We start from the raw sequence: 19498 nt of genomic DNA, 5'->3' as shown, positions 1-19498 counted from the left end.
ATCCAGCCATTCTGGCTGGCAATTTGGAATCATGCTCAAAGGGCTATAAAAGAATGCCTGCCCTTTGATCCAGCCATACCATTGTTGGGTTTGTACCCCAAAGAGATCACTAATAAACAGACTTGCATAAAGTATTTATAGCTGCACTTTTTGTGGTGGCAAAGAACTGGAAAGCGAGGGGATGCCCTTCAATTGGGGAATGGCTGAACAAATTATGGTATATGCTGGTGATGGAATACTATTGTGCTCAAAGGAATAATAAACTGGAGGAATTCCATGTGAACTGGAAAGACCTCCAGGAATTGATGCAGAGTGAAAGGAGCAGAGCCAGAAGAACATTGTACACAGAGACTGATATACTGTGGTAAAATAGAATGTAATGGACTCCTGTACCAGCAGAAAGCAATGACACAGGACAGCTCTGAGGGATTTATGGTAAAGAACACTACCCACATTCAGAGGAAGGACTTCAGGCGAGGAAACATATAAGAAAAACAACTGCTTGAACGCATGGGTTGAAGTGGACATGATTGGGGATGTAGACTCGAAACTACCACACCAATGCAACTAAGAACAATTTGGTAATAGGAGCCTTTGGTCAGTTGGTGCATGCATGCCCAGTTCTGGCTCAGTACCAAAACCAACTGACCAAAGGCTCCTTCTATCTCTTTCCTGCCTTGATGAAAACAACTAAGCACATAAGAACTGCTCTTAGCCTCTGGGAGGTGAGAAAGAGGCAATGTCAGAAGCCTCCTCTTCCTTGTAGGTTGACAAGAAGCCATGAGCACCTGGTCTTGGTGTTGCTGCTGGAGATGGAGAAGACTAGAGTGAAACCTTCTAAGATTTTTTTTTAAATTTAGAATATTTTTCCATGGTTACATGATTCATGACCCTCCCCCTTCGCTCCCTTTCCCAGAGCCTATGAGCAATTCCACTGAGTTATACATGTATCATTGTTCAAAACCTATTTCCATATTATTCATATTTGCGGTAGAGTGATCTTTTAAAGTCAAAGGTCCCAATTTTTCCCCATCGAGCCATGTGATCAATCATATGTTTTTCTCTATCAGATACCACAATGTGTTCAGCCATTCGCCAGTCAAGGGACACCCCCTCATTTTCCAATGTTTTGCCAACACAAAGAGAGCAGCTATAAATATTTTTGTACAAGTCTTTTTCCTTATGATCTCTTTGGGGTACAAACCCAGCAGTGGTATGGCTGGATCAAAGGGTAGGTAGCCTTTGGGCTGAGTTCCACATTGTCCTCCAGAACGGATGGATTAATTCACAACTCCATCAGCCATTATTAGTGTCCCAATTTTGCCACGTCCCCCCCAACATTTATCACTTTCCTTTGCTGCCATATTAGCCAGTCTGCTAGGTGTGAGGTGATACCTCAGATTTGTTTTGATTTGCATTTCTCTAATCAGGAGGGATTTAGAACTCTTTTTCATGTGTTTATTGATACTTCTGATTTCATCATGTGAAAACTGCCTATTCAAGTCCCTTGACCATTTGTTGATTGGGCAATGGCTTGATTTTTTTGTAAATTTAACTTAATTCTTTAAACATTTAGGAAATTAAACTTTTGTCAGAGAATTTTATGATAAACATGTTCTCCCAGTTTGTTGCTTTCCTTCTAATTTTGGATGCATTAGTTTTATTTGTACAAAACCTTTTAAATTTGATATAATCAAAGTCATTTATTTTACATTTTGCAGTGTTCTCTGTCTCTTTCTTGGTCTTAAATTCCTTCCTTTCCCACAGATCTGACAGGTACACTATTCTATGTTAACCTCATTTATTTATGATTTCACTCTTTACATTTAAATCATTTACCCATTTTGAATTGATCCTGGTATAGAGTGTAAGATGTTGATCTAAACCTAATTTTTCCCATACTGTTTTCCAATTTTCGCAGCAGTTTTTGTCTAATAGTGAATTCTTGTCCCAAAATCTGGGATCTTTGGGTTTATCAAACATTAGCTTCCTGAGGTCATTTATCCCTAGTCTATTCATTGATCCACCCTTCTGTCTCCTAGCCAGTACCATATTGCAAAACCTTCTAAGTTTTGAAAGCTCACAAGAAGAAGCCATCTGAAGATGGAATCCTTGCCAAAGATTGTGTATGGCTGATTCCAATCTCTAAGCACAGCCCCAAGGAAAATCCATGCCCAGCCTAGAAATAGATTAACCCCACAACCAAGACTGCTTTCTATGAGCTAAAGAGTGTCTCTGTCCATTAACTATGACATATTTGAAAGTAAACTTTGTGGTGGGATGGGACTGTTTTATATTAACAGCTTAAAGTTTGAACTGAATCTCCCCAGGATCAGGTTGGTATAATGAAGAAGGTTGGCTCTGGGGGTTACCGATTCATGCATGGACTTCTGATTTCTATATATTCTAAGTGAAGAGTCCTATATAATAACTGGTTGATATGAATTAGCCAAGTGAAATTGGAATGCTAACCAGCCTTGTGATTTATCAGTTATTGCAATTGATACTGGAGAAAATAGATTAGAATGACATCTCAAGATATTAGTAAAGAAATCCCCCTTTACCCCTCCCCCCCCCACATACATATAAATTGGGGAATGGTATGGCAGAAGAATGGATGCTTTCTGAGGAACCTGGGGAAAGTTGTAACAATTAATACAAAGAGAAATGAGAATGAGAAAATAATTCATAATGTAGCAATGACAATGTAAAAGTGAATAATGCCCAAAGTTAAAAAACAAAAAAATAAACAAAAACAAGAACTCTGATCAATATAATGACAATGACTCACAATGATTTCTAAGAACCAGGAAATGAGAAACTTCTCATTTTTCTGACAGAGAGGTGGTGAATCAAATATTCAGAAGAAGACTTACATTTTGGACATGGCATAATGCATCTCCCACCCCCTAATTATTTAGCTTAACTATGTATATTTATTATATTTGCATTTATTATTTACTTTTTCTTCAGCAGGAAATAGGTGGAATAGAGTAAATATAAATATGTTAATTGAAAAAAATAATTTAAAAAATGCAACACCCAGGCTCCCAGAGCTACCCTTAGAACCCTGTGGTGGTGATGTAGCTTTACTCTGGAGGATTTGATTTTTTAGGATTGGTGAACATTGAGATAAAGACTCTAAAGTCTCATAAAGACTCCATGCATACATACACACAGAGTTTAAGAGAAGAATTAATATACTTTATTTTAGTCCCTTTCATCACTCATGAAAGATGAAGAGAAAAGAGAGCCCTCGGTGAAAGTCCTCAATATTTGCAATAAAATTGGAAACAAAATACTTAGCTGAGAAGGTTAGAAAGGGGGAACTGTGGGAAAGATGTAAAAGTTTGGGAAAATTGCCATAGTGAGTTAATTAGGGATGTGGAAAAGGATTGCTTTGCCCATAGTGAAGGCTTAGTTGAGATTATGTTACATCCACTTGCTCATGGGAAATAAGTAGGTTGAGAAATTGGTAAGTTAGGGTATTTAAGGGCATGTTCATCTGTTTGCTGATGTCCCCTAGTAGGGAAGCAGGAGTCTAGGAGGAGAGATTGTAAGTCAAGCACTGAATTCATCGAGGAAGGAAGGAGAGTGTCATGGCAGTTGGTAGATGACATCTATGAAAATATTGTGTGATAAATGTGGTTTGAATGAATCTTAAAGGAGAGAGATTAATAATAGTAGCAAAGGGAAAGTCTGCAAATGGTGATGGGGAAAAAAGGGGGTAATCTTCCTCCTTCATCATGACCAATCATTCTAATATAGGACTGCAAGTCCAAACAGTGTAGAAAGGATGGCCAAGGAAGTTGGGTCACCAGGAGAAAATCAGGCTTCACTGAGTGCTCTAATATGGAGGGAACAAGAAAGGTGTACAATGAAATTCAGTTGATCCCCTGGAACAGACATACAAGAGAGCACAGTGGAAAATCTGGATAGCTTTAAAGTAGAAGTTTGGTGAACTAGGTAGAGAGGGATGGAATAAGTCAGTGAAGGATGGAGAAATGAGTTTGAATAATGACAGTTTAGAGAATCAGAAAAACAAATGAGGTAGGTATGAGAAGGGAGAAATCTTAGTCATTGAGGATGAATGAGGCACATAGGTGTGTATGTGGAAAGCCAAGAAAGGAAGGTTTCATGGAGGGTTCCTGGGATGGGACAAGGAGAGAGAGGTAGCTGCATTAGTTGTCAGGCTTGGAGGGAGAAGGATGATTATAGTCAAGGCAGGCCCTATGGAACAGTAGATGGCTAAAGATGGATTAGGAATATTTGACTTTTCCCCCAAGGTAAGCACCTCTTGAGTTTCTTTTTCTTTTTCTTTTTTGTTTGTTTTTGCTAGTCTAAAAGGTGTTGCTTTAATTGGTACATCTTGGTCTTATTTTTTTTTCTTTTATCTCTTTGAAGTGTATGATGGTCCTTTATTTCATGCCTTTTTCCACTCAACCTTAGCCTACCTAAAACAGAAGTCCTTTCCTTTGTAACAAACATTTACAATCAGAGGGAAAGAAAGTAACAGTGATTAGCCATGTCTGAAAAGATCCATTTATGTGTTGGATTCAATCTGAAATGAAGACTGTCCAAAGAGATAAGTATAATTAATGCCAGACCAAACATGGAGTCAGGAAGATTGAAATTTGAATCCTGTCTCAGACACTTTTTTAGCTGCATAATCATGGAGAACTCACTTGAAATCATTGTCTATTTCTTCATCTATAAAATGGTGACACACAAAAGTCCTTCCAGGTTAATGTGAGCCTCAAATCAAGAAAGATTATATGTATTGTTAAATTTAATTAGTTATTAATTAATTCTATAGAATAAGGAGAAGCAGAGAGATAAATACCAGAGAAAGGATTTTTTTTTCTTGTCACAGCAGTCACTTTAAGAAAGACTGGCATGCTAGGAAGAGATCCATTGGGCAGCTCTTGGCTATTCTCTTGCAGTCACTGTTTTGAGAGGTGGTGGGTGGCTTTTCTCTGGATAATATCTGTTAGTGATTTTGGCTAAACTTAACTTGGAAACCTTCCAAGAACATCTGTTAAGGTGGGAAGAGTTTTGTTTGCTGTCAGAGCTGTTCTCCTGAAGGGAGTGCAGCTGCCTGTGGGGGTGCTGTTTGACTCTCACTGGAAACAGCGTGCGGTCTGACTCCCTGTTGGGAAGAGTCAGAGGAAGCCATTTTTAGCTCTAACTGTCAGAACTAACAGTTAGAGAAAGCAACTTGTTACTTTTAATATATATTTTAAGGAGGTTAAGAATATTTGAAGTTTACATAATAGAGTTAGGTTAGATAGATTGGGGGTTTAGGAAGACAGTTTGAGAATAGGTTTAAGGAGGTTCACCTTTGGTGAACAAGAAGAAAATCCTTGTGAATTAGTTTGGGAGTTATATTTAGAAATCTTAGATTTAGGTTAAAACTTTTCCCATTATATCTCTACCTCCTTTTATCCTGTCCTTGCTTCTCTTGATAGTTCATAATAAATGAGGGTTGGGTTAAGCTGTGTCTGGCAAATTTATTCACCGTCTACAACCAGGTGATCCTAACAGCCCAAGCCTATCAGTATCAACTGGTCATGAAGATAAATAATCAATAAAAAGATCAATATCATCAATAACAGTATGAAGCACTTTATAAATATTAAAGCATGAAACATGAGAGCTAAAATCATTGTCATTATTATTATAAAATACTCCTGCCATGAGTGCAAGTTGGTTGAAATAGTCATAGAAATAATCCTCTGTGAAAAAGGATTAGAGGGTTTACTGGAATTTTAGCTCAGCCACTCTTAGGACATGGGACTCAAGAAGACTAATGACACTCTGAGTCATAGTAGGAGACATAGACCATTAGGAACCCAGGTGATCATTTTCCACACTAGGCCAGATTCTATAGAGAAGATATAGTCCACTGGACATATTGCACAAAAGGTTGACCAGCAAAGAGATGTGATCAGATCCTAATTTATGTGAAGATGGACCAAAGGAACTGGGGATATTTAGTCTGGAGAAAAAAAAAAGTCTTGTGGGAGCTTCTTGGTTGTGGTCATTCATCATGTACCTCTCCATATCCCATCAATATAACCTACATTTTAAAAAGCTCCCATCAGGTTTTCTAACAAAAGACAGTGACTTTCAACTCACAGCCTATATCACTAAAACTCATCTGCCGGGACCATTTCTAAAATCTCAAAAGGGCATTCAAAGCTACATATTCATACAGTTATCAGAAACTCTTGTGGGCAGCCATTGAAAGATTAAAATAAAGAATTCTTCAAGGAATAGAAATGATAATGCATTTACATAAGACCCAGTTCATGAAAAAAAAAAAGGATGACCCAGGTATATTGTGTTGGGCTATGAAATTAGCTGTAATGAATCGATATTATCCTCTATGCATGAGTGATGCTAGCCACATATAAACACATTTCTTCTTTTACTCCATTTCATATCATTGAAAAGGTATCAAACATGTGTCTTCTCTTTTTAATTTCAAATATAAATTGTTCTTCACCCCCTAAATTTTCATAAGGTATTTGGGGACTTAGATTTCTGATATTTTTCAGATTCAGAGAATTTGCTTTCACCCCAACCTCTAACACTTCATGATGACTTTCATTTATTATCTCAAAACAGATTGTTGTTTTGAGGATGAAGGAAGGCAATAATCTGCAATTCCATTTTATTTGTATTCATTCTCATGTTGGAGAACCAAGCTAAAATGCAGGTCCCAACTCAAATGAAACTGGATGGTACTGGGATCTTCATTAACAAAATCTTCCAACCAAGGAATCACAGACACATTCAAGAAATGATAGAAATTTAACCAGCTAGCTCTTTTCAATATGATAGATAGGCAGGTCTTTCAAGCAGAGCTAATACCAAATTTACATTAATATAATACTCTATTGGTATTTTGGGTTAACTTTCAACATAAGGAGCTGGAAAGCTTAGGCATTAATAAAGTTAAATGAAATTTCACTTACATTTCTCAAATGCTAATAAAACTATTATGTCTACAGGAGATGGGTCATGGCTCCAGGTGAATAAGTCAGTCAGGAGCAGCTTCCCAGAGTGTATTCTGAAATTTAGAATTCTGCAGCTTGGCAGTATCTGTTCCATCAGGAATGCACACTTGGTTAAAATTGATTGATAAACTCATGCATTCCAATCCAATCGTCAATAAAAGCACCATGATTTAAAGTGAGAGGCTATCTACACTGACTGATTTCCAAAGCAAGGGCAAAATTCTCTTCTTTGGAAACTGTAGGGGGAAAAATGCAATTGAAGTCAATAGAATTGGATTTTAAAACATGTTTCATTGTGTTGTTTACAGAGGAAAAACAATGGAAAGTAAAAATAACAATGGTCTCATTTTTCCACAGATGAATTCTCAGGAAAGAACTGGGTTTTTGAGAGTACAAAGAATTATGTCTTTTGCATATCAAGTAGTCATTAATTCTGTAATTTGTACCTACTTTGTGTTTAACAGTGAACTGTGGACATATATGCGTAGTGGAGGGAAAAAAATGAATATACATTAAACTACTGAACGAGTGCCCTTAGGAGGGAATTCGTAGTTTGGTTTGCTAAGCTGCTTCCAGTGACCTTTGAGAGACCGTAGGAAACAATAAAGATATGATTTGCCTGGAGAAGAGCATATGTCCTCCCAATTTTCCAAAGAAGAGAGAATGGTGACTACAAAGAATCAGCCAGTGAGTTTGACTTTAATTCCTGACAAAATTCTATAAAATATTATTAGAGAGGTCATACACAACCATCTAGAAAAGAGCTAATGATTATAAGAAACCTGCATATTTTCATCAAGAATGTATAATGGGAAGTGAATAGACTTTCTTACTTTCCTTCCTTCCTTCCTTCCTTCCTTCCTTTTTTCTTCCTTCTTTCCTTTGTTCCTTCCTCCCACTCTTCCTCTTTCCTTCTTTCCTTCCTTCCTTCCTTCCTTTTNCCTCTTTCCTTCTTTCCTTTCTTCCTTCCTTCCTTTTTCTTCCTTTCTTCCTTCCTTCTTCCTTTCCTTCCTTCCTTCCTTCCTTCCTTCCTTCCTTCCTTCCTTCCTTCCTTCCTTCCTTCCTTCCTTCCTTCCTTCCATAAAGATTACTAAACTCATAGATCAGGGGAATACAGATGAATGCAAAAAATCTGATAAAAGGAATCATCCTATTCCTGTGGAAAACATATCTAGAGGATGACATGAGGAAATAGATTTGTATTTAGCTGGATGGTTACTTCCCCCCTCCAAAGTAAATCATTAATAATGCTCTATCAACTCAGAGGGAGGCCTTCTGTTTTATGATAAGAGATCTGAAATTGATTCTGAGATATCTAACATTTTTACGAGTTCCTTGAATAGTCAGACAGTTGATATATTTAATAATTTTACAGTTAATATAATACTGGGAGGGATATCATATCATATCATATCATATCATATCATAACATAAAGTTTCTCTGGCTTAATTTCAGAGGGAAGACTTGAATCAATGGGAAGAAATGTTAAATAAGGTATATGTCAACTCAAGGAAGGGGCGGAGGTAAGTTGCCAAATGATTAACACTATGTGTTCCATCACTGATTTTTCTTGCTTTCAAGAATATGAATAACATGCCTCCCTCAGGATGACCTGATTACCTGAAATCTCATCACCATATAGTCCTACTAAGTTTTTGATCCTCAAGACCTCCTCAAGTCATGCTCAGTTGCTTCTTCCCTCTGATTGCTGGGCTAGAGGACAAAGCATTTAAATCCTCTCCAGTCTTCCTTTATAGAATGTGTAGAACTTTCCAAGTAACTCTTCATTTCTCATCAGTGGCTTTGCTCAGTTTCATTTCCAGGAATATCATGCCCCTGCACTAGGTATACCCTAGAACCTTGCCCCCCACCTCCATCCAGCTTTAGCTTTCTTTCCTGTATTTTCTTCCCCATTAGAATGTCAGCTCCTCAAGGGTATGAGCTCTCACTTTCTCTCTTTTTTTTTATTTGAATCCTAAGTGCTTAGCACAGTGCCTGCTCTATTAGAGTCAGTGCTTAGTAATTCTTTGTTAAATTGAATTGATAAGAATTATTCAGTCATGAAATGGGCTATCTTGGGATGGAGTGGGTTATTCCTCATTGAAAGTCTTTGTGTACCCAGCCAGTCTCTGGGTAACCAACTGTAAGGTACGTTATATGGAAATCTAATTTCTCTTATGAGTTGGACTATATGACCATTTTCTCTTGTAAGATTGATGTCTTATGATTTTATGTTTCTATAAGAACTTAAAGACCTTCTCAATATGTCCCTACAAGGTTACCTATATGCAGGTCTTATTAGTAGCTTATATTTTGAAAGGCACTGAGTACAGAAGAAGAAGGGCTAAATTTAGAGTGAGTGGATATTACTTGGAACATCAACTTTGATACTCAGTACTCACATGATCTTGGGTAAATCAATGAATTACTCTAGTCCTCAGTATCCTCATTTATAAATGTAAGAGTTTGCTCAATTTACCTATAAGGTCAATTTGAGTGAAATATTTATTATCTTATGATTGTATTAGGAAAACACACATTATATTAATAAAATACTCTATTGGTATTTGGTGTTAACTTCCAACATAAAGAGCTGGAAAGCTTAGGCATTAATAAAGTAAAATGAAAATCCTCTTACATTCCTCAAATGTTAATAACACTAGGATGTCTTAAAGGAGATGGATCATGGCTTCAGGTGAATAAGTCAGTCAGGAGCAGCATCCTGGAATGTATTCTGAAATTCAGAATTCTGTAACTCATAAATTCTGCAGCTTCCTTTCTCCATCCCCTGCTCCAAAGAATTGCTTTGAGGATCAAATGAGACACAATGCATGCATATTGGAAAGTCCATTGTAGCATGGAACTATTTTTATTCATTTTGTTATTTTCTTATTCTTCTCAGCTTTCACTAGATAATGATGATGATGATGAGGAGGATGCACTAATCACATAGTTATTAAGCAGAGCCCTGGGGATCAGAATGAGACACATGACAACATATTTGTTCTCTGGAAGCTGAATGAAGAGAATGACGTGGACACAAATATATCCATGCATAGCCTGGGGGAAAGAGGAGTGGGGGGAAGATTGGTTTAAGGAACTGAGGATATTTCTTCTTCTGGAGAAAAGGCTTTGGGGGTCATCTTACCTGCCTTCTTTTTAAACCCTTATCTTCTGTTTTAGAATCAATATTGAGTATAGTCCAAGGCAGAAGAGCAGTAAGGGCTAGCCAAAGGGTTAAGTGACTTGCCCAGAATCACAATGCTAAGAAGTTTCTGATGTGGAAGGAGCATTTGAGTGGGGACATCAGCAGACACAAAATGTGATGGACCAGGGAAAGGAAGGAATTTGAGGAGGCATGGAAACTCTATGAGAAAAAGCATGGGGAAGAGTGGAGAGATAAGGATTGTAGCCAGAGGAATATCTATTTTGGCTCATGGGTAAAGTATGGAAGATGTGCAGAAGAAAGTAAGTTATCTTGATACCAGAAACAGGAGATGGAGCTCATGTTACTTATAGTATGCTTATTGAATTAATTTTACCTGTCTTGGATATTTTTAACTTTCTTTCTTCTCTATGATATCCCATTATTTAATCAGGTGTTTCATCTGATTAGTTTAATCCTCCACACAAAATATCCCTTCTTCACCACTTCCACTCAATCTATCCTTTTGTGGACCCTCTTCCACTTTTCCCTATGTTACTAAAAAGTCTCTCTACATCTAATCCATTTCCTAAGCAATCCATAGTGCACATTGTTTCTGGAATAATGCCCCAAGCACATTACTCCCACATTCAAAAATCCTTCAGTCCTTCCCCATTGCCCAATGGGATAAAATAATCTACATATGCATCATATACCTACAAACAAATCAGTTGACTCATTACAGTAAGTTTTGTATCAAGGAATATCCCTATGGATTTTCCATTCAAAGTACCCTGAAAGAAGTCTTCCTCCCTTCTTTGCCTTGTGAATGAATCTGGGTTTCCACATACATGAATATGAATGGAGACCCACCAAGCCTCAGTCACCTTGCTGCCCTCAACTCCACTCCTCCTGAAGCCCCCATCTTTCTCAGTCTCAGGAGAGAGGCAATGGGGAAAGTCTGTGGTTCAGTGGTCCACAAGCCAGAGGGCATTGCTTGCTATATTTCCCTGAGCTATTTAAAGTGTTCATTATAATTCATGCTGCATACACGTTTTCATGATCACCTTCTGTGTCCCTTTTCATTTTGGTGAAGAAATCCAGCTGGGCAGAGTGAGAGTCTGGGCTGCTTTTTATGCCCAAAAGGCAACTTAGGAAATCAGAGACATTGGAGAAACGTTTGAAGAAAAGGTGGCTTTTGTCTTCCTTCTCTAAATTGAAAATGTGGCTCTAAATTTACCAAAGAGCAAAACTCCAGCTCATTTCGTTCAAATCAGTATCTTCATTTCGACAAACTCCCAAGAAAACAGAAGATAAAATTCAATCATCAATCTAAATTCAATCTAGTTGAAAGAGATTTAGTGTGGAGGAAGACGTCTGCTTAGGTTCACCTCACAAAAATGAAAAAATTGACTGGGGTAAACTCTTGGAGTAGAGCATATTGAAAATGCCCTTCTGGTCATTAGTGTGTGCTCACCCTCTACAGGAGTGCTGGCCAGAAACATTCATCCATCATAGATATATCAGATGCTTTGCTATCCGAGTAAACGCATCTGCAGGTGTAGCTATGCACACTTACAAAACAGAAAGTAAATCAAAGACAGATAGATGTGTGTGTATTCACATGTATACACATGCATGCACATGTATGTTTCTTAGACTTATAGATTACTAGAATTAGAGAGCTCCTCAGGAATCTTCTCATCCATTCCTTTCATTTTAAAGGAGGGGAATTGCAGCCCAGAATGAAGAAGGGACTTGTAGGAAATCACAAAGCTAGTCAGAACAGAATGTGGATACGATGCTATGTTTCTTGTCCAGTGTGCCGACCCTTTTTGGACTCTACCTCCCCAACTCCATGTATCATCTCTGATCATTCAGAAGGAGAGAATCTCTGAATTAACCCTGTCCTTTCAATAGGAATTTGGGAAATAACTTTTATGTCCTAAGGGAAAATGGGACCAGTCCTTTTTGGGCAGCCCACCACTCCCTAACTAACCAATGCCACAAAAGCATAAAGCTTACATATTAGAAGTGAGTAGATGAGGTAGGATAAACCCAACATAAATGGATGGTTGTTTAAGTCTCAATCTCTTACTCTCTCCACTTCCTTGATGAAGAATATTGAAAATCTGCTGAGTGCCCACCATCTGTCATTATTCTCTCATCCTCACTCTTCCCAGACCTATTCTTTATCCTCATCTTGAGGTCCATTTCATCCACCTCTTAATACTTTCCCAGGCCATAACATAACCAGGCCCGTGTCTACATTTTCCTCACTATCTGATCTATGCAAATTCACCCCTTGGTGAAAAAGTTTAATATTCCATCCTCCATACTCTCAAATCTTTGACTTTCTTCCCTTATCAGTGCTCTTTCCTCACTATGCTCCAATGCAGGATGACTTCAACCATTTGCTTTCTCCACTAATATTTTGATGAACAGAACTAAAAAAAGTCCATTTCCATGTTGAAAGAATTTATGCATAATCAACTCCTCTGACCCATATAAATGTGGTTAAAAGTCTCCTTTACCCCAGAATATTCTAGAAATTTTCCTCTCCGTGCAAGCAATCGCCCTCACACAAAGAGCTCATGTTGTTCTCATCTATTGAGTATTGCTTGTTGCACATTACCTGGACTTCTCTTGTCCCCCTTCACTTTCTTTCGTGTATCATTCATATGTGTGTGCCTGCACCATTTCTCACATTCACACCACAAACTCTCTAATAGAAAGGTATGCACTGTTTTTGATCATTGTACATCCAGGACCAAAAAATGGTGATCATGTGCATAATCTTGTTAACTGATCACCATTTAGAAGATGTGAAATGTTAGAGACAATATAATTTCAAGGTCAAAAGGACTTTAGAGAGCATATAGTTCGAGCAAAATCTGACGAATGGATATCTAGTCTTTGCTTCAAGGTCTTCAATGAGGAGGATGGGTGACGGGACATGTTCCTTTGAGGCATCCATTCCACTTTGTGAGAGCTCTAATTATTTTGGAGCTTTTCCTGGCATAAAGCTTAAATCAGTCTCTTTATAATGACACTTCATTACTCCAAGTTCTTATTGCTGGGGTCAGAAGAATGAGGTTAACCCCTCCATGAGTTGACTATTGAAATATTTGAAGGCAACTAAAGGACACTGGATGAAGATATCTTGGTTCACATTGCTACTAGATATCAGAGGCAAGATTTGAACCCACATGTCTTTGGATTACAGTCTAGTCTAATGTACCTGCTCTTTCATGTTGCTCCTCTAAAGTTCTAAATACATGCTTTTTGAGAAAGGGTAAAAAAATCCAAGAGTACTAGAAGAAACATCCTAATAGAAACTTCCTGAAGAGTTACAGTGCATCATCTATAGCATTCCACTGAAGCAGAATTCCCTTACCCCTCTTTCCAGAAGCATGTCTCGGAAGTGGGTGGCTCGTTCTTCCAATGGAAGGAGAATCTGATGTGGAGGAAGAGGTGGAGGAGTGTTCTGAGCTTCATCTGCCTTTTCAGTCTTCTCTGGCTCAATGCTCTGAGGACCTTCAAGCCTTTAAAAACACAAGAACCTACAGCTTAATTGCCCAAATTAAAGATGGAAATCATTGAGTTTATAATGGGGGAAGGGGATGATCTTTTATGGTAGTCCAGTAAAAAATGTAGAAGACTGAATATATTTTAAAGGAAAGTCACATAAAGAATTGTCCAGTGCTTAGTTAGTTAAGTCAGATAATTCTTCATCAGCTGTATACAGAGTTTGCTAAAAACTCAGGGGTACCATCACTCCCCTGATCAAGAATTTTAAAAATCTGCTGTGTGTCCATGCTTTCCCATTATTCTCTCTCCCTCACTCTTCCCAGGCCTATTCTTTATTGCCATCATGAGGTCCATTTCATCCACCCCTTAATACTTTCCCAGGCCATCACGTTGCCTCTGACTACACTCTCCTGACTACCCGATCTACCCAAATTCACCCCTTGGTGAAATAAAGTTTCCACACTTCCTACTCTAAAATCTTTGACTTCCTTTTCATATTACTGATTTTTTCTCACTGTACCCCAACCCAGGATGACCTCTACCATTTCCTTTTTCCACTCATATTTTGATGAACAGAAAAAAAGTCCTACATCCTTGTTGACAGGATTTATTGAAGATATATATTATAGGGCAGCTAAGTGGCTCAGAGGATAGAGAGCCAGCCCTGGAGATAGGAGGTTTTAGGTTCAAATCTGGCTCTCAACACTTCTTAGTTGTCTGTGTCACCCAGAACAAATCACTTTGTCCCAGTTGCCCAGCCTTTACCACTCTCTTGCCTTGGAACCAATACTCGGTAGTGATTTTAGGACAGAAGGTAAGGGTTTAAAAAAGAAAAAGGATATGTTTCATAATGTCAGCTGGTTCTTCAGTGAGGCAAGATGATAACCTTTCACACATCTTGGATGTTGTACCTAGGCCACTGTTCATATTGGCTCTTCCAACCTTTCTTTTCCATCCTCATGCCCTTAACAGCACCTCATGCCCATGTTTTTTAGCTGAGGATACCTCTTCAGACTTAATGGGAAAAAATGAACAAATTTTACTCTCCCAACTCTCATACCTTCTCTTATCCTTACCTCCCCAATCCCTGCCATCAGTCACCACCAATATCTGCTTTACCACAGACTCTGATCAAGAGGTAGTTCTTCTAATTACCAAAGCCACATTCTACATGGTTCTATGGTCTCCTTCCTTCCAAATTTTCTAGCAAATTGCCCTCAGTCTAACTCAGTTCTCTCCATAATCTTCAATCTTTCTTCTTCTTCCCCTGCTATGGACAAATATATACAAGTTTTTTTTTTTCCATACTCAAAAATGCCTCTTCAGTTCCTAATATCTCTCACATTTTATCTCCCCCTCTTTATCAGCTAAATTATTTGAAAAAGCTGTCTATTTTTATTGCTTTAATTTCCTCTCCTGTCATTCTCTTCTTTGTCTTTTACAATCTGGCTTACAACCTTCAAATGAAATTGTTTTTTCTTAAGTTACCAACAATATCCTACTTGCAAAATTTTATAGTCTTTTTTCATAATCATTCTTTTCATCTCTATCTAGCATTTGAAATTGTTGACCAACCATTCTGTCTGTATATTTTCTCCTCTCTGGTTTTCAAGACCATGTTCTTTCCTTTTTCTCCCCTCTTCCCTGACTGTTCCTTTTTTATTTCCCTTACTGGACTATCTTCCATGATATGCCTAGCAAACAAAGCATCCCCCCAAGACCCAACCTCTCCTTTTTCTATATTCTATATTCCTTGAGGATGTCATAAATTGTCAGACCTATAAAGTTACCCTAGTCCCTCTCTTGAGTATCAGTCTGACATCTCTAACTGACTTCTAGAGATTTCAATATTCATATCCTAAACCAATCTCAAATTCAATGTGTCTGAAACAGAAATCGTTATCATTCCTTTGATGAATTTATCCCTCTTTGAACTTTCTTATGTCTTTCACGGGTACCACCTTACTGTTAGTCACCCAGTATCACAGTCTTGCTGTCCTACCTGACTCTTCACTCATACTCAGTGTCAGTTGACAAATCTTGTTGATCTTTTTTCACAATATATCTCACTTCTATGCACTCCACTCTAATTACACAGCTATTTCTTTTATTTTGGAACTGATTATATATCCTTTAATTAGTTAATAGCTTCATGAAGGAATTATTTGTCTCAAGTCTCTCCCTCCCCCAATTCTCTCCTATTCAATCACCAAAGTGATTATCTTAAAGTGTAGGTCTAATCATAAAGGCTCACTCCTTTAGAAACTACAAATTCCCCATTGCCACAAGGACCAAATATAAACTCCTCTGCTTGGCATTTAAAGCTCCTGGCAACTAGGTACAGAACTTTTTCTTTTTCTTAAGTCTTCTTACATAGTAATCTCCTCCTTGTCCTCTATCATTCAACAATTCTGGCACAGTTACTGCTCTACACATATGATGCTCCATTTCCCACCTCCATGTTTTTGTGCCTGTGCCCCATGCTTGGAATGTTCCTCTTCATCTCTTCCACTGCATGAAGTCTGTGGTTCCCTACAAGATCCGGTTCATGTGCTGCCTTCTCTCAATAGTTTTTCTGCCCCCTTCTCCTAGCTATTAGTTCTTTTTCTCTGAAAAGTACTTTGTAGTCATTTTTAAATACATTTTATTGAAATAATGTCCCACGTTATCTTGCTTTTTACAATGTAAAGCTCCTGGTTGGAATGAACTTCTTTTTGTTCTTGTATTCCCAACACTTAGCACAGATCTAGTGACAGAATCATTGCTTAAAAATTGCTTTTGGATTCATTTCTTGAAAGCTTTGGACTGTCATAATATCATGGCATAAGAGTGATGGCAGCCTAAGATACCACTAGAGAAGCCACATTTGATGAGGAATAACAAGTTGGTATAGGAGGTATCCAGAGATTTCCCCTTTACTTCTTCTTGGTTTGAAAATGAAAGCTCGAAATTCAATACTAAGTTTTCTTTCCTGGACTCAAGTTTCCCCTAAATACACTTCAATGGGAATATTATTTCCTCTTCTACTGAATGAATATAATTGTCCAGAGAAGATCAAAGGCACTTGCCTTCTTAATAGAAAGAAAGTCAAAGGTTCACAAATGACTACGCATCATGGAGTCTCTTATGTTGCAGGATTTAATGGACAGGAGATACTAATAAAAGTAATGTGGTATGGCAAGGGCAATATTAACTATAAAAAGAGAACTAAGAAAAGACTTTAAGAACAACTAACAATAAGATCTTTTCTCCCCAGAGATGACCATGAATCAATGGAGCCATATGGATTCATAGAATTAATGTATCCTTCCTTGTCCCTAAAAATTATAAAGAAACATAAGGGGCATGAAAACAATGACACAGTTATTGGTGATCCAGATATTCTAATATACCCAGAAGAGATTAAGCTAGGCTGTGAATCAGTCAGAAACTTCCCCTAATGCTCTATTTGGTGAGACTCTCCTGCCAGTAAAGGAGAAGACATTGGTCTCTAGTCTAAGGGCGTCCCGGACAACTTTATTCCTTCAACATCCTATTATAATAGCCCTCATACATTATGCCATCAGTTATGGCACCTAACTCTCATGTTTCATTTTTAATGCTACTCACTCTAAAAATAAGGATACCTATTTTTAAACAACTATGAAAGATACATTTCACATTCCATTATTCAGTTGTAATAACCACTAAAAAGAGAGGATGATACTCTTCTTTTAAAATATTAGCATATTGAATTGATTCCTGAGAAGGAGCGGAAATTATCATCATGTGAAGACAGAGACTTTTGTCCTGTTAAGTTTGTTTGTGTCAAATGTTAGTAATTCTAGAAATGTTGGAATGAGGAGATAAAATGATTAATGAAGTCCCCAGTCAAGTAAAATTTCCTTGGCCCAATTTTTTACTAAATATAATTTACAATGTGGTCATAATGTTGGAATCTCAGACTAGACGGCCCAAAGAACCAAGACCTTCTGAAGCTTGAATCTGAGTCAGGACTATAGCAATTCAGGGCTTCTGACATGGGAGTGGAATTCTGGGAGAATGAATGTATTCACATGGAAGCTGAGGGTTTGAAACACTAGAAACAGAATCAATGAATTGGAGAGCCAGAGGAACCACCAGGTCTGGCCAATGCGTCATAAAACAGTCATAGCATCGGGGTCATCCTGTCCAACCCCTCGTGTTCTAGATGAATGAATGAAGGTTCAGAAAAGTGAAGAGACTCGCCCCGAGAAATAAGCTCATATGTGTCAGGAGCAGAGTGCAAATCTAGGTCTTCCTCAGCCCAGGCTTCACATTCTCTGAATTCCAACCCTAGACTTTGCTGAAAGGACTCTAATGACTGAGGTTTAGGGAGGTTCCTCAGGAGTTGGCCCATTCCAATTGTTAATAGCTTTATTTGTTAGAATTCTACTCCCCACCTCCTCACCGCCAAATCCGTCTGTACTCAACCTTCATTTGACTCATCTTGTCTTTCCTCCATGGCTCTTGCTACCTTTGGGGCCATGCAGGATACACAAATACACACGCATGAATACACATATTTAGGTATGAACACTTATAGGTATACACATATACACATGTACAGGCATGGGTTTTTGATGTATATGTGTATGTGCATATGTGTAGGTATATTTGCTTTTGCATCCTAATTTAGAATAAAGTCCCTCTATCCAGAGGGTCAAACTTTATTAGAAATAATACACCCAAAACACAGAAAAAACATTCTCAAATTTAACAAGAGTAATAATTAATCCTGACAGTCTATGAAGTGTTTACATAGTCATAGTCGCCACCTCTGCAAAAGAGGGAGCTACCTTCTTTTTAAAAATATCTCTTTATGTTACCGATGAGAAAACTCAGACCAAAGAAGGGAAATTAAGGCCCAGAGAGGCTGCCCAGGTGAGCCTTAAGGTCACCAGGACTCAGGTTGCCTGCTGTCCAATTAATCATCCAGGCTATGCAGCAAGTCTTGTCTGAGCCAACACCAACACATCCCCATCCCCCATCCAAGCACTTCTCACTCACCTGGATCGTCACACGGACCAACCTCACCTCCTAGAGAAGGTGCTACATTGAAGGAAGAAAATGTTGGCTCAGACCAGAAGGATGTCCTGTTCTGCCAACAGCCCTTTCAGGAGACGAGGCTCCATGCTTCGCCTCGCTCACACTCACACACAATCTTGAACAGGAAAACTCCAGGTACAATTCCATTTGCGTCATGTTCCAAAGGGTATAATTAAGACTTCTATTTTTAACTAATGAAAATTTATTACAAAAAAGTGTAGAAACAAAGCTGTGCATTGTTGCAATGTGGAATGAAGATTAATAGGAACATTTTGAAGTTCACCAAGACTGCCTTTTAGAGCTTATTCAACAAAACAATCTGTTCAGAGCATTGGGCAGCAGCCAAATTGCTAATATTAGTTCAATTAGAACTGAGGAGAAGGAAAAGGCCAGCAACAAGCAATAATGGAGAATCTCTCAGTTGAAAGTTTCTAGGTACTGGGACAAGGATCTTCCCTGCTGCTTGTTGCTCCCCCATGCTTCCCTGGAAAAGCAGTAGTCCACTTGGAAGCACTGTGCCTGGTGTCCTCTGGCCTGTTTCTTCCACTAATGTCCAAAGCCTTGGAGCAATTCCATACCAGGCAATGAATGTATAGAGGAGCATTTCAATAAAAGAAAAAATTTTCCCTTCCCTTCCCTTCCTTCCCTCTGTTCCTTCCTTTCTTCCTCCCTCCCTCCCTTCCTCCCTCCCTCCCTTCCTCCCTCCCTCCCTCCCTTCCTTCCTCCCTTCCT

The 19498-nt window shown here is 38.3% G+C and overlaps 1 protein-coding gene across 1 annotated transcript in view; it reads right to left on the bottom strand.

Annotated features, from left to right (window-relative positions):
• The window catches only part of TCERG1L (transcription elongation regulator 1 like), a 341385-nt gene that overhangs the window by 24116 nt on the left and 297771 nt on the right, over window positions 1–19498 (bottom strand). The window contains exon 10 of the mRNA XM_044662931.1: window positions 13566–13713. Within this exon, the coding sequence (XP_044518866.1) occupies window positions 13566–13713 (148 nt within the window). The remainder of the gene's footprint in view (window positions 1–13565; window positions 13714–19498) is intronic.

The sequence above is a fragment of the Gracilinanus agilis genome, chromosome 2, assembly GCF_016433145.1.
Source record: "Gracilinanus agilis isolate LMUSP501 chromosome 2, AgileGrace, whole genome shotgun sequence".
Taxonomy (NCBI): Eukaryota; Metazoa; Chordata; class Mammalia; order Didelphimorphia; family Didelphidae; genus Gracilinanus; species Gracilinanus agilis.
The sequence above is the reverse complement of the archived record's forward strand: the minus strand, read 5'-3'. Positions and strand labels throughout refer to the sequence as shown.